We start from the raw sequence: 15,616 nt of genomic DNA on the forward strand, positions 1-15,616 counted from the left end.
TTTGTCTACATGTTGTTGTCACAGGAATGAGCCTGCCAGGTGGTGTGAGTTGTGTGGGAAGCTTTGTGCCTTTGATGGTCTATTTTGGGGACTAGATTAATCTTTTATCGTTTGCCTTTTCCATGATGGAGATACATTTTTGTTTTGTTTTGGGGGAGATTTTTCAAAGGCACAAATGGCTGTTAGATGCCTGCCTCCCACTGAAAGTCAATGAGAGTCAGATGCCTAAACTGCCATGTGTGCTTTTCAATCTCCTCCTTTATTTGATCCAGTTAGTGTCCTAGTTATTTAATTAACATGCTGACGGTGAGACCCACAAGCCCTGGATCTATTTTTTATTTTTATTCATTTGCTTATTTTGGTGCTTTGGTGTTTAATTTTATTTCAGAAGAAGGCGGGGATCAATCCCCTGTTGCCATGGCTCTGGCACGAGCGAATAGCATTAATCTAGCCAAGAGCATGGTGAACATTTACACAACCAGTGAGAGTGAGTAATGTCTGTCTTTCCTCTTTTTTTTACGTTTTCATAAGCTCATACTTTCGGCCTGGATCTTGCAGCCATTGGGTTCTTGTACAGGGACTAAGCAAAGAATGTTTCATCATCAAATTAGAAAGCTGATTCACACCCAGTAAACTTCTAACCAAATTGATGTTTATCTTTGGCTTGTCATACATTCTTCTAGGTGAAACCTTGGGAGCTTCAGGGGGTTGGTGAAAAGGCCATAACTTGGCTGTCTGTGCACTGCAGTCCAGTCAGTTGCATAATGGGGTTGGGACTATGGCAGAATACGGATCTGCTGGCTGCAGTTTCTGTGTTGGGAGAGGCTGGAAGAGGTGATGCTGCAGTAGTGGTTCTAGACTGGCTGCACCAGGTCCCTACACGCTGCACAACTCAGTTATTTGGCCTTTGCACAGAGGATCAGGTTTTCAGCCTCTATTTTAAGATTGCTATGGAGTTTTGTTCAGAGCCATAAGCCCTGAAGGTAGCAAAACCAACTATGTAGTGTTGTTTTGATGTAATTTGTTTGCAAAATAATAAACCTGGAGGGAGGGTTGGAATCAGCAGCTTATTGTGTTTACTCCAGTTTAGAGGTAAAAATGACATGTAGGTTTCTATACTACTGAGAGGGTGCTTGGGCCCTTTGATCATTGTAGCTTGGTGGGGTGCATTGGCCTTCGTGACTGAAATGTTTTGTGTGAGTATAATCTTAAAATCAAGCCCATTGTTTTAGAAAGGGGTTAGTTATTGGAAAGAGAAGTTAAGGATCAAATGATTTTATTTAACTTGGTTGTTTAAATGCCTAACTCTCTTTTTAATGTGGTACATTTTTAAAACACAACAGGCTTCCCCCCGCCCCCCCTTGTTTGTTTAATTTTGGAGTTTGGATCTTCCCCATGAGATGTTGCCACATATTCTGAAAAACCAGCTAGTCAGTGCCAACGCTGTAACTGTGGGGGTTTTTTAATGTGAATAAGAATCTGTGCATACCATGTATTTGAAGACTGACCAAAATCTCAGGACCAAGTTTTGCTCCAAGTTACACCGATGTAAAGCAGGAGGAACTGAGTAAAGTCAGTGGAGTTTCCCTGATTTACACTCGTTGACTGGGAGCAGAACTTGTCGTTAGATGTTCGTGACCAACATCACTCTTCTTAACAATAATTAAGAAGTGAGATGACTTTTCCCCCATATCTCATGCAGCATCAAGATCAAATTAGATCATAATAATGAATTTGATAACTTATGATCTGATTCAAAGCCCACTGAAATCAATGGGATTCTTCCCATGGATTTCAGTGGGCTTTGGATCAGGTACCTACATAATTACAAAGAGAAAGCTGGATTCAAAATAAACATCTGTCTGTTTTTATCAAAAGTATTGGAAGGAGAGCGTATACAACTCCTAAATTGTAGGCACAAACACTTAGTGATTTTTTGCAAACCGTGAATACTGTATGCAATTCACTGAGATGAAAATATCAGTAATTTTGTTTTTGTGTTTATATTCTATCCTAAATTAACAAGGAGATAAACTGTTGTTGTTCAGACTGAAGACAGTAAGTGACACACAATTCTTTAGGCTAATATTTAAATTAAATTAGCCACTAGAGGGAGTTTACACACTCTCTGAAAAATATAATGAAAACTCATTGAAATACATTTTAGCTAACTTTTCTGAGCTATTTTCAGGGATACAATTCAATTTTATAGGGCTAAATTTAGATGTGAAGTAAGTGGGTAGAACTCCAGTGACTTCCAAGATCATTTCCCTGGGTCATCCCAAGCCCTATGTACAGTATATGCCACAGTTAATGGAAACTGGTTCTGTCTTCATTATGTTTTCCTGCCTCAGCCTATAGGACAACTTGTTGCCTTTTTTCCCCCATTTGTGCCTACAGCGTACAATAAGCCGCAAATGATAACTCATCAACTTCTTGAGCCCCAACGAACCAAAGAGCTGAGCAGATCTTCCCCCGTCCTTCTATCTGAGGTAGGGGTGTGTGTGTAACCCAAACTCCACCAACTTTAACATGACTAACATGTTTAACATCTCAGTAAAATACATGGTTGCAAATGCTCTCTTTAAGTGTTGATTGAACCATAAACTCTGGAGATGACATTGGAGCACTCCCAGGGCTGGCCTTAAGGGGCGCTGTGGTCCGTGGGGCACTGTGGTTGAGAAGCAAGGAGCAGGGCAGGCCCAGGGTGCGAGGCCTCAGAAGGAAGCTTGGGGCAACGGGGTGGGGAAGGCAGCGAGTGCCGGGTGGGGAGCCTGGGGAGGCAGTGAGGATAGGGGGTGAGGTGGGGTAGGGAGGCAGTGGGGGCTGGGGTTGGGGGGAGCCTGGGGAGGGAGTGGGGCCCTGGGATGACAAAATGCAAGTTTGCTCAGGGTGCCATTTTCCCTAAAGCCAGCCCTGAATAATCCTAAACTAGGCCTTAGGTTTGAGAGATTGAATCAAAAATCCTTTTTAACAGAACTAGTCCTGAAGGATACCCAGGACTTCTCCTTGGTCATTGTCCCCCAAGCCATAATGTTGTGGTGATCTCTTCAGCAAGGGAGATTGCATGCCGCTCCATTGGTCGTCAATTAATGATGATCTTTCAGTCGGACACAAGGAATATCCCTGAGGAGACTCCCTGCACTACATTCCTTTTAAATCTTCTTCTAACCTGCGTCTAATGGGAGTCTGCTGAGCTATTGGTTTTTGTGCATAGTGCTTCAGAGTGCTCGCACCGCAGTGTTTAAAGATGCCTGTTACTTTCTGCACAGACGGAATCGGACACTGCTTCAGAAATCAGCTTCCAGTTTAACAGACACAAAAAGACTCCTAGCATTGGCAGCCACTCCTCTGACATGGCATCAGTCTCTTCGGTAGGTACTTAATGGGCTCATCGTGCTAAAAAGCGGTTTTGCGGTAGGATGCAGTGACGCTGCATTTAGCTCTGGTGCTATGGCACCTGGAGTCTCCCATTATTTCTGGGCATTGTGTTACTGTGAAGAGGAGGATTACTATAGCGATTGTATTTTCTTTTTATTATTTATGCATGTATGTTATAGTTTGTGCCTAGAGGCCCCATCCAAGATCAAGAAGATCAAGGTCCCATTGTGCTAGGTGTTACGCAAACACAGAATAAGAAACAATCTCTGCTCCAAGCTATTTACAGTCTAAATAGAGAAAACTGACGATGTGGTGAGAAAGGAAGGATTATTACCCTGGTTTTATGGCTGGAGATCTGAGGCACAGATTAAGTGACTTGCTCATGGACACACAGGACATATGTGACAGAGCTGGGAACCAAACTCCGATCTCCTGAGTCCCAGTCCAGTGCCCCAACAGCAAGACCATCTTTCCATTGTCAACAAATTGAAGGGAGTTCAGAGAAGCACAATAAAAGTGGGACTAAGGGAACTGATCTGAGGGAAGATTACATGATCTAAATATATTTAGCTAGGTGAAGAGAGGAGTATGCGGAAGGTATGTTGGGTGGGATTTTTAAAAACTGACCAACTGAGTTCAGGAGCTTTCAACAGGTCTTGTGTGTCTAACTCACTAAGGTGCTTTAGAAAATCCAACTCTAAACTCTCTCCTGGGGTAAGCCAGTGCAGCACTTTATTAGGGCAGTGAATTTGGCTCCAAAAACTGAGAGGAAATATTTAGGGGATTCCTGAGGGGTAATGAAATGAAGTCAAGAAGGAAGAAAGGACAGGCTGAATAACAGGGAAAACTCCCTATAAAATGGGAGTGAAATATTGCCCAGGGGTGTTGGGAAGGTTAATGACTTGCTTTGTATCCTGAAATGCCATCAACATATGCCTTCAATGAATCGAAGTAATTGGTGTAATAGAACTTACACCTTTGCTTGTGTTTTATTTCTGCCTAATCACTTGCTCCTACTGAAGGCAATGGGATGGGCTGTGGGGGTTTTTTTGTTTGTTTTTTGTTTTTTAAATGGAGGCCCAAAGCCAGTGAGCATTTGCACAGCAGTGTTTGTGAGTGCAGAAGACTATGTAGGTGTCTAGCTATCCATTTCTCTGTGCAGATGCACAATTTGTACGTGCAGTCCTGGCAACCAGGCACACAAAGGAATGTATCTCATGGTACATCAGCTCCTCAGGGCAGGGGTTTTGTTTGCCTCTCTTTTGTACAGCACCATGCACATTGAGAGTGCTTCAACAATGTAATAACAATGGGGCTAATCCTGAGGTTCTTGCTCAGTTTTTCATCAGTCCTTACTCAGGTAGGGCATTCCCTGGCATCAGTGGGAATCAACCTGAATGAAAAACTGTATAACCGTTGAATAAGGAACTTTGGGATTTGGCCCAATAACTGTAGATTTACATGCAAGGAGTTCTGGTAGTCTCAGCTTATTTCTTTTCTGAAAAACCCAATTGTGATATTGGGTTAGAATAATAGACAGCTGTCCTGTTGTGTGCTGGGGTAAAATGGCTCATTCGGTCCGCCATGGTCAGGAGACCCAGCTACCCTCATTCTCACAGAGCGCTTTGAGGTCTCAGGAAGAAAAAAAATTCTGTGTCATTTGGTGAATTCAGACATCCAGTACTTAATAGCATGGCCCTGAAAGAGTATTCCCATCTGCACCTTGCCCGCACTCCACAAGGACTTGATCCCACAGCCCTTAGTCACATGAATTGGGCCAGTGTTATGTTGGTACCCAGGAGCCAGCTAAGATCAAGTACAGAGTTTTTACAGTGTGTTTTGCTGTGAAAGTACTTTAATTGTTGCTTTTCCCAGCATAATGAGGCTGCCTACCTTATTAGCACTAACCTTGTTCTTCTACCTGGACAGGTAAGTGGTAGCGTTCTCAGCGTCTACAGTGGTGATTTTGGGAGCGTGGATGCACAAGGGACTGTTCAGTTTGCTCTGGATTATGATGAGAAAAACCGAGAATTCCAGATTTATGTTTCCCAGTGCAAGGACCTGGCTGTTGTGGATGAGAAGAAAGGCAGATCTGACCCGTGAGTGAGGCTTATTTGTTCTGGTTTTATTTCTAAATTGCCTGATTATTTTCCCTAGGGGATTCTTGCTTTACCTGTTTAATGTTTTGTGTTTAGAAATGTATTGGTTTCCTCCCTCCCTCCTCCAGATTTCTCCCATTGGCTTGGCAGTACTGCCTTACTGGCTGCCAGCCCTGCACTCACTGGAATCGATACGGGATTTGCCACTGACTTAAATTTGAATGGGATTTTGAAACTTCAGGCCCTGGTCATGACCAGGGCCTGAGCACCTGGAATTCCTGTTGAAGACAATAGGGGATATGGGTGCCAAAGTTCCCTCTAATTTTTTACATCCATGTGCGGAATGAATTTTGCTATGTGCACCGATATGGTGGTGATGTGTGGGAGGGGTGGGGCTGAGGAGTTTGGAGTGTGGGAGGGGGCTCAGGGCTGTGGCAGAGGGTTGAGGTGCGGCAGGGGATGAGGGTTCCAGCTGGGAGTGTGGGCTCTGGGGTGGGGCCAGGGATAAGGTGTTTGGGGTGCAAGCTGCCCCAGGGCTGCGGCAGGGAGAGAGGACTCCCCCCAGCCCTCTCTCGCCGCAGCAGCTCTGAGGCTGGGTCTGGGGGAGAGGTGCCTCTCCTCACCTGCTTGATAGACTGTTGTGCAGCTTAGAGGGAACTTAGATGGGTGCATGATACTCCTTATGATCAGAATCTTGTTTATTTTGGCTCCTAGAGACCTTTGGCATGTAGTGGCAAAAACTCCATCACAACATTGCAAACACATATTTGTGGATGTCCGTGATGGTTCTCCATCATGTGAAGCTGAAAAGGATAATCTCCCTTTTAACCTTTATAGGACCTTCAGTGGATGTCTTCTGGATCTACAGCGTAGGACAAAACCCACAGTACAATTTTGGGGGAGGGGGAAATTTTAAGAAACACTTTTGGTGTGATGCACAAGTAATACTCTGCAGTAGCAAATTTTGAACCTAGTGTACGTTCCTTCTGGTGTAGAGGTGCCCCATACACTGAAAGGAAATCTATCTGCATATGTGGCCCCATTGCCATAGTATCTGAATGACTTGCAAACATTAATAAATTATCCTGTGAGGCAGGCAAGGATTATTAATCTCCATTTCACTGATGGGGAGCTGCGGCACAGAGTCGGAATGACTTCACCAGGAGTTTGAAGCAGAGCTGGGAATTGAACCCAAGTCCGTTAATCCAGTACCCTATCTGTGCAATCATCCTCTGTCACCCAAGCAATAATTTACAAATTTCCCTCACACCTATGTGCCTGACCTGGAGGTATTACTTCTGGGAGCAAAAGGGTAGTTCCTTTCTCAGGCAAATTCCAAACACTGTATTGGCATGACAAGCTAGACAGGCATTTCCAAAGCATAAAGCATTCAGAAGACCTTACATCCCTCACCTTAAGCCTGCTGGAGATCAATACAGATAATAGAGCATTTGTCTAGGATGGAACTTCACAGTATATTTGGGGTATATTCTCCTGTGTCCATTTTGTGCCTTATCAATCCTTGGCCTCTCTATGGAGAATCCCTAAAAAAGAGCACTTTGGTCCTAATTGTAATGGTGGTTCTTCTGAGGTGGATGCTTCTCCACTAGCAATTGGATGGTTTCAGACGGTGATAGCTTCTGATTACCACCAACACAGTTCGGACTCAAACATGGTGACAGGCTCAGTCCCCTTGAGACATCCCACCTCTCCTGCTCTCTTCTCTTATTTCACCCTTGCACAATGTCACTGCGATCTTGCACATACAGAAATCTTATGGTATGACAGCTGATCCACTACCCCATTTACTGTTACAGAAAATGGTCTTTAATGCTTTCTAAATGATTACCAGTTTTACATATTGGCTGGGGAGCCACCTTCTTCTGGTTTCATTAGAGTTCATCCATCTCCACTGAACGATTTATAACTTCATGCAGAAGCCAAGTTAATATTCTAACCGGTTTCTTAGTTTTGGTTCCAGATTGTCAACTACAGGTCTTTTGTTAGCATAAATTCCATGTAACCATTCAGAAATCTCCCGTTTGTTGGAGCATGGCAGTGTGGAATGTTACTCAGCTGGAGTTCTTTTTTTTCCAGGTATGTCAAAACTTACCTGCTCCCAGACAAAGCTAGAATGGGCAAGAGAAAAACCTCGGTGAAGAAGAGAACAGTGAATCCCATTTACAACGAAGTGTTAAGAGTAAGGACATTTTTGACGAGCTTTATTCTAGCACACCTGGATCTTGCTGGCAACACCAGGGTCTGATCCTTAGAAGTGCCAAGCACTTGCAAGCCCCTGTTGACTTCACTCAGAATTGTGGGTACTCCTAACCCCTTTGGATGTGGCCCTCAAGCTTGGTGTTCCCTGCAATGTCACCCAGCCCTGGTCTAAGCAGGCTATCTCCATTACTAGACTAGATGATCATAATGGTCCCTTCTGACCTTAGTATCTATGAATCTATGACTGAGAAGATAACCCAGCCACCATGCGCATTCATGCTTTGACCTCTAGGGTGAGGCTGCCAGCAAGGATACTATATTGGGTTTTGTGGTGTGGATAGATAACTAGAAGGCCTATACAGCTCACAAAAGCAACATTGGATAAAACTAACTCTCTGTGTGCATTCTGGTGAATGTTAGTTCTTTATAAACGGTAACTACTGAAGTGACACATCCACTTTTATGAGGTGGATAATTATTATTAAACCCTCATGGACTGAGGAAATTAAGACAGGTTAAGTGACTTGACCAAGACCACAGAGTGAGACCTGTCAAAACTGGGATGAGAACTCTAGTCATTAGCTGTCAGGCTTGTGTGTCCACTAGACCAGGCTATCAACAGCCCCTCCTCATCTCACCTAATCATTTCCCTGCTATTACAGGAGCCTCAGGCACTGGTGCACCTCGGTCCCTCCTATCCTCTGCTTGTGGCACGTAACAGACTAGTCTCCTGTGGGCTATCACATTTTGGTCTCATTGCAGTGGTTGGGTTTTGTGCGGGGGTGCTGGCTGGTGCTGTTGGCCTGTGATATACAGGAAAGCAGACTAGATCTGTTGGTTCCCTTCTGCTCTTAACACTGGCAGCTTAGCAAAGGACCCTGTTCATGCGTAGGTACTGGCCTGGAGGGAGCTTGTGGTAGTGACCTTTGTGCCATCAGTAATGTCCAGGGTGGCACTGTTCCCACTGCATAAATAGGTCTGGGATCCTCCAAAATTTCAAGGGACTTGTGCGTGAGTGTTTTACAGACTGCAAAGTCTGGGGAGGAGCGGGATAGGGAAGGAGAAGGGGTGGCTTGCAGATAACCTCAGATCTTTTGGAAAAATCAGTGGCCAGTATCGAGCCCCGTTGTTTGGGTTACACTTTCAAGGCTTTTTGCAAGAACAAGAGGCTACAAACTTACTTTAAACAAATGCAAAAAAAGTGGCAATTAGCTAAAACCTTTCTTAATCCCCAAAATCAGAGAATTGAGATGTTGCCAACCCTCACGACTTTATCATGAGACTCATGATAATTTGGTGGGTTTCTTAAAGCCACAGGTGCTGGAGGCCTGTGATAACACGAGAATCTCTGCTTTCTCTGAAAGGCAAAAAACTCTAGCTGGTTGCGAAGGAAAATTTGAAAATATAAAAGCAGAGGGCCAAGAAAAAGACCCCCAAATGTATATTCTCTCTACAAATCCCATGGCTTTTAAAGCTAATCTTATATTTATTGGGAGGGCTGACTCATGATTTTTGAATGTTTAGGGTTGGCAATACTGGGATTGGAAGAGGGAGTTTTAATGAGTTCTGAGAGCCCCTATGACCAGGCTGTGCCTGAGCTATGTATTTCCTCTACCCTGCACTGGCTACCATTCATAACGTAGGAATATGTGGCATTCACCACTATGATCTTACTGATGAGCGCTTGAAGGATTAATTAAAATAAAAAATGCTGTATAATAATTCTTGTAAATGTATTGGGGCATCCTTATAAAAACAGAAGTCATTGTTTCCCTGCTCCCAGAAAAAGGCATTAGCAATATCTGAATCAAGTATGAAGCAGCACAAAGCTAGGCTGACATGGGATTTATAATTTTCCAAAGAAGGGGGCCCAGTCCTTTGAAATAAGCATTGAGCGGGTGTCTTTTGGATTGTTTTCTATAGATTCTTTCTTTGGGCTGGACTGAGACAGGTTATTACTTTGCGTTTGCAATGATAAAAAACTAGGTCTATCTTAAAATTATATTTAACATTCAGACAAAAGCAAAATATTTTGAGCAGTCCAACCCTCTTTTTCTCCTCTCTAGTATAAAATAGAGAAAATGGTGTTGCTGATCCAAAAATTAAATCTTTCCGTGTGGCACAATGACCCACTAGGACGTAACAGCTTCTTGGGAGAGATAGAAATAGACCTAGCTAGCTGGGATTGGAGCAACAAGAAACTCAACTGGTACATGCTGAAGCCACGGGTAAGTATGTCTCAGCTGGTATCCTACTAATTTGTTAATTATGACAAAGCAAAAAGTGTCATTCCATTTCTCTGTTTTCTTCATATACTGCATGGAGGAGAAAGTTATTGGAACATCTCAAGGCTACAGCCTCTTCTATAACTAGGCATTGCAACACACCCTGACAGTCAGATAACTTGGATATCAAGTGACAATGGATTTGTTGGTGCCGCCATGTTGAGATGCCCAGTTTGAGATCCCTTTCAAGAGACCTGATTTTCAGAAAGTGATGAACACCTGCCCTCTGAAAAATCAAGCCCCTTTAGTGTGTCTCAAACTGGTTTAATAAAATCACAAACCAATTTTGGGCCTTTGGGTTCTCACACTCCAAGTGAGGAAGCAAAGCCTCAGAGTGAAGAGCCCTCCCCTGAGAACAGACTGCCCCAGCCATGAATACCTAGGACTATCTGTATGAACATCCCGACTGCTCTTAAATGCTGCAGTGTATTTTAGGCTAAACATGCGCTTGTATTAGCACATCTTGGATCTTTCTTTTTCAGACCCTCTCTGCCATTAATGGTGTGGATCATCGAGGCGTGATGAATCTGTCTATTAAATACGTCCCACCAGGAAGCTTAGGTAAAATATATTTTATACATTAAGAAGAAATATTGCCATGCCTACAGGGCATGCAGCTTGCAACCCAGTCTATTTCAGGCATGATTAAAGGATAATCTCATTAGAGCAAGAGATGGTCTTTGTGATTTGCGTGAATGAAGAGCCGCAGGTGCTGTGTACTTCAGTATGCAGGTTGTGTATGGTTTGTGCTCAGCTCCGGGTTAGACAGGAGCCTTGGTCTTACTCATCAGTGCACTCTGCCCACAGTTTTAAGACAGCCGTGCTGGCAAGCTCTGAATGGAGCCCAGTTTAGACTTCCTCCACCATGGGAGCTGGTCGCTGCAACGTGGGGTGTTATGGAGGGAAAGGGAACGGAAATCCTTCTGTGTTAGTTTTGGGTGGAGATGAACTCCCAGGAGAGGGGCGCTTGCAGACTGAAACATTGTACAGGGGCTCTGTAACAAAAGGAAACATTCATTAGCCAGGGGACTACAGTCTGCTTGGACCTCTGATAAGGTCCAAAGGAAATCTTTCTCTGATGTGGGAAGAAGCGGTGTGGGTGAGCACTAGGACAACAGCAGATTTAGGATGAAATGAGCAGAAAAGAGGATAGAACATACCCTTGTACTCTTTGCTATCTCCCCTCAATCAGGTGTCTCCTCTCTCTTCCATGCTGCAGAGAGCTTTTTAGTCCTGCCAGTGCCTCTGCCTCTGGCTGTGAGCACATACTGTCTCCACCTCCCAAGCTGCTACACAGCCAGACTGTCCTGATAAAATGGCTTTTCTGGGGGTGTAGCACCTTCTGTTGGCCCATGAGAGGAAGTGCTGTTTTAATGTCTCTAGTAGGAGTGTTTCATTGGGACTAACAAGCTGATAAGCGGCTGCACACCAGCAGAACTGGTATCTAGCTGTTCTGTGTTGTGGGAAGTAGGGGGCAGAGTTGGGCCCTGGATCCACCCCTTCACACTTTAGTGAAGGAAGCTGCTCCTCTGCTTGCTGACTACTATTAGGACTTGATTGAAAACAGTTCTATTTTCTGAAATGGCAGGTCCAAAGAATCCTTCATCTGGGGAAGTTCATATCTGGGTCAAAGACAGCAAGGACCTCCCACAGTTGCGCCCTTCTGGAATTGACTCCTTTGTGAAATGGTAATTGTATGAGCTTTTTCCCATATACACAAGTGGGGAAGAACTTAGTTTAGATGCAGGGCTCACACACACACCTTCCTGGAGACGTCTTTTTGGAGGCGTGTTTTCTTCTAACGGTCATACCTAGCAGTGCATCAGTTCTTTGCACTTATAAATAGCTGCACGCTATCTTAGGTGCAGTGCTCTGTTCTCTAGGATCATCTGGAGTGAATTGCCTTTTGTTGTTCACCATAGAGCATATCCAGAAGTCCCTACTCTGGCAAAATTCCCACTGAACTCAATGGGAGTTTTGCCTAAGTGAGGATTGAGTAAAAATGGAGGGAGGGCCTCTGGGTCTGACTTTGTGCGTTCAGGCGAAATTGAGAATTTTGTGTATCAAAGTGCACACACGCACACACACACACGGAGGTAAGGGAGGTTTGTCTTTGTATGCTCCTTTTTGTGTGAAAGATTGATATACTTAAACAGCGTGGCTGCACCACTCTAATCATCACATAAGCATGTAAAGTACAGAACCATAGTTTCAGTCTTGGTGTCAGCAAAACGTGTTCAAGTTTATAAAGGCAGCTGAGATGGGGATGAGTCAAGTGTTGTGTTTTCTCGGGGGGGGGGGGGGGCGGTCATGTTGGATAGTCAGCAGAACATGAGCTCTCAGTGCAGTTCTGTGGCCAAAAGGGCTAATGTGATCCTTGGATGTATAAACAAGAGAGTGTAGAGTCAGAGTAGAGAGGCTATATTTACCTCTGTATTTGGCACTGGTGCAATCTCTACTGGGATACTGCATCAGTTCTGGTGTCTACATTTTAAGAAGGATGTTGAAAAATTGGGGAGAGTTCAGAGAAGAGCCCTGATTAAAGAATTAGAAAACCTGCCTTATTGTGAAAGATTCAAGGAGCTCAATCTATTTAGCTTAATAAACAGAAGGTTAAGTGGTGACTTGATTACAGATTAGAAGTACTTCTATGGGGAACAGAAATTTGATAATAGAGGGCTTTTCAGTCTGTAATAAGATAGACAAATTTAGACTAGAAATAAATTGCAATTTTTAACAGTGAAGGTAACTAACCATTGGAACAACTTACCAAAGATTGTGGTGGGTTCTATGCCATTGGCAATTTTTAAATTAAGATGAGATGTTTTTCTAAAAGAATGCTCCATTTCAAACACAACTGTGGGACTTGAAACAGTAACTAATACAGGGAAGTTCTCTGCCTGTATTACATAGATGGCTAGACTAGATAATCACAGTGGTCCCCTCTGAGCTTAACAATCTACAGATCTATTAAATATGTCCAAAATATTGTCGGCTTTTCAAATTTTATCTGTTTTATGGAAAAAAGAGCATTTCTCAACATTTCCCTTCAAACTGTTCTGACAAGTCTATGGGCTAGGGTTACAGTTGGGGCCAGTTGTAGCCCAGGGATAGGTGAGTGTTGGGACATGTAGTGGGCCCCAGGTAAGGTTGGAGTTAGGACTAATAGTGGCCCTTAGGCCAGGGTTACAATTGGAACAAGTTGGAGTAGCCAGGGTAGTAGTTAAATGTGTTGTGACCAGTGCTGGCCTTGAGCTATAGGGTGAGAATTGGGGCCTGTAGAGTTCTCTGGACTAGGGTTAGGCCTGGAGCTGTTAGGTACCCAGGATTAGTGTTATGGGTGAATGGTTACCATGGGAACTGGTGGTGGTTGCTGGGTTGGGTTTGACTTGGGGCCTAATTCAAGACCCTGGGTAAGGGCAAAACTGGGGGGCTCAAGCTATGGTTTGAGTGTGGAGAGGTTAATGTTGTCATATAGGATTTCTGTCTCTGAACTGTGTTTAAGGTTGGAGCCTGTAAGTGGCCTTCAAGTAAGGTATGGGGTACTGTAGACAGTAGAGTTAGGGATAGGGCTGGTTGAGGACCACAGACTAGATTTAAGGTTTGAAATCATAAGTGTCATTCAACTAGGGGTTGGTCCCCTAGGTTCATGGTGGGTAGGGCACCTTGGATGTGGATGTGAGTTGCCATTAAGGGACTCTGGGGCAAGCGTTTGAGCTGATGTGGATTGGAGTGCTGCCAAAACACACAATTTTAAATGTTTTCTATAGAGCCCTAGCTCCTGAATAAAAGTGATTACACTGAATTTTACCTTGCTTTTTTCTTAATGAAAGATTTTTAGCCTGCTTGTTGGGGAGACAAGTGTGAACACATGAACGTTAAAATCCCAAACAAGATGACAAATAGAAAAAAACAAATATATATTTTTTAAATTTCATGAATTTAAGTCCAATGTCACAATTTTTCGAGCTTAAATAATGACTTTTGAATGGTTGAAGGGAGAGCTGATGGAATGGTAAGGATATGATCCCCAAATGGGGGTTAAAGTTGAGGAAAGGGATAGATTTGAGGGTCAGCAATGGGGCCAGCAGAGGGCCTCAGGCTAGGGTTAAGGTTAGGACTTGCAGGGCTCGCCCAGCTACAGTTAGGCCAGAAAAGGTTTCTCTATCCTAAACCTTCTTTAATGTTGGACAATGACAAGGTCCTTAACACCTTTGACCCTTTGGGCCCATATGTTCCATCTAAATTAATACAAGGCCCTGGGCTAGGATTAGGGGTGGGGCCTTTGACTGACTGCAACACAAACCCTGGCCTGGCTAGCCCTAATCACCCCAGCATAGGTTGAGGTTTGCAGCCAGTAGGATTCCCTAGGCTCAGGTTAGGGTTGGGGCCAGCAGAGGGCCCTGGGCTCACGTTACGGTTGGGGCTGGTAGGTCTTGCTAGTCTAAGGCCAGGGGTGCGGACTGTATGACTCACTGGGCCAGAGTTGGAGCTAGTAGGGCTTGCTGGCCTAGGTTTGGAGCTGGTAGGGCTTGCCAGGCTAGGATTAGAGTTTGGGGCTGGTTGGGCTCTCCGGGATATGGTTAGGGTTTGGATCGGTAGAGCTTTCCAGGCTGGGGTTTGGATTAGAGCCATTAGGATTGGGACTGGAAGAGATCTGTGATCTAAGGTTGTGGCTGGAACAGGGCCCAACCTCGGGTAGGGCTGTGGCCAATGGGGAACCTCTAACCATGGTACGTTTCACCATGCTAGGTGTAGGGTTGGGACCAGTAGGTGTTCATTTTGGGTTAAGGTCAATAATTGTACCAATGCTACCCTTGGGTGTATTTCTTGTAGGAATCTTTGGGTTTGTGTTAGGGTTGGATCCTGTAGGACTTTCAGTCTTGTTTAGAATTTGTGCTGAGATGTGGTCCAGAACTATTATTAGGATTGGTACTGGATTATTGTTAAGTATCACAGTAATTGGGTTCTTGTGCTAATGTCCGTTCAAGATATTGTTTATTTTAAAAAATCAAATTTATTTTTATAAATATAAACTGAAAATGAATAATTTTTATAAATGCTCACCAAATCTTTGCCAAAACCATCAAATTTTAAAATAGAGAAAACTCTTCATGAAAACTTTCACTTTTAAGATGGAATCTTATGACAAAAAATCTTTCATTTAAATCTTTTGACTATTCTAATGTCTCTAGAGACTAGTTGTTAAATTGAGACCAAATTTCCCCTAAGCTCACAATTGAGGAGTCTGTGGACCCAGAAATTTGGTTAAGATCCATCCTTTCCAAAAAACAAAACCAGAAAATAGTTTTAAAAATTGTTTAACTCTGCATTACATGATGATTTTTTTCTCCTCTCTAAGCTATGTGCTTCCAGACACCAGTAAGAAGAGTTACCAGAAGACCAGAGTTATTAAAAGAGACCCAAACCCTGTTTTTAATCACACTATTGTGTATGATGGGTTCCACACAGAAGATCTGAAAGATGCCTGTGTTGAGCTGACTGTGTGGGATCATGAAAAACTAACCAATCACTTCCTCGGAGGGATCAGGCTGGGCCTTGGGACAGGTAATTGGATCCTTATTTGAGTCAGGAGAATTTTTTTTTCTTTAAACTAAATTTTGTTCAATA

At 43.7% G+C, this 15,616-nt stretch overlaps 1 protein-coding gene across 1 annotated transcript in view; it reads left to right on the top strand.

Annotated features, from left to right (window-relative positions):
- LOC144269991 (synaptotagmin-like protein 2) overlaps nucleotides 1-15,616 on the top strand; it is a 39,714-nt gene that overhangs the window by 18,902 nt on the left and 5,196 nt on the right. Inside the window, exons 7-15 of the mRNA XM_077826137.1 lie at nucleotides 389-487; nucleotides 2,401-2,492; nucleotides 3,273-3,374; nucleotides 5,311-5,480; nucleotides 7,578-7,680; nucleotides 9,767-9,928; nucleotides 10,468-10,546; nucleotides 11,574-11,673; nucleotides 15,348-15,553. Of these exons, the coding sequence (XP_077682263.1) occupies nucleotides 389-487; nucleotides 2,401-2,492; nucleotides 3,273-3,374; nucleotides 5,311-5,480; nucleotides 7,578-7,680; nucleotides 9,767-9,928; nucleotides 10,468-10,546; nucleotides 11,574-11,673; nucleotides 15,348-15,553 (1,113 nt within the window). The remainder of the gene's footprint in view (nucleotides 1-388; nucleotides 488-2,400; nucleotides 2,493-3,272; nucleotides 3,375-5,310; nucleotides 5,481-7,577; nucleotides 7,681-9,766; nucleotides 9,929-10,467; nucleotides 10,547-11,573; nucleotides 11,674-15,347; nucleotides 15,554-15,616) is intronic.

Source organism: Eretmochelys imbricata, chromosome 9, assembly GCF_965152235.1.
Source record: "Eretmochelys imbricata isolate rEreImb1 chromosome 9, rEreImb1.hap1, whole genome shotgun sequence".
NCBI classification, from domain to species: Eukaryota; Metazoa; Chordata; order Testudines; family Cheloniidae; genus Eretmochelys; species Eretmochelys imbricata.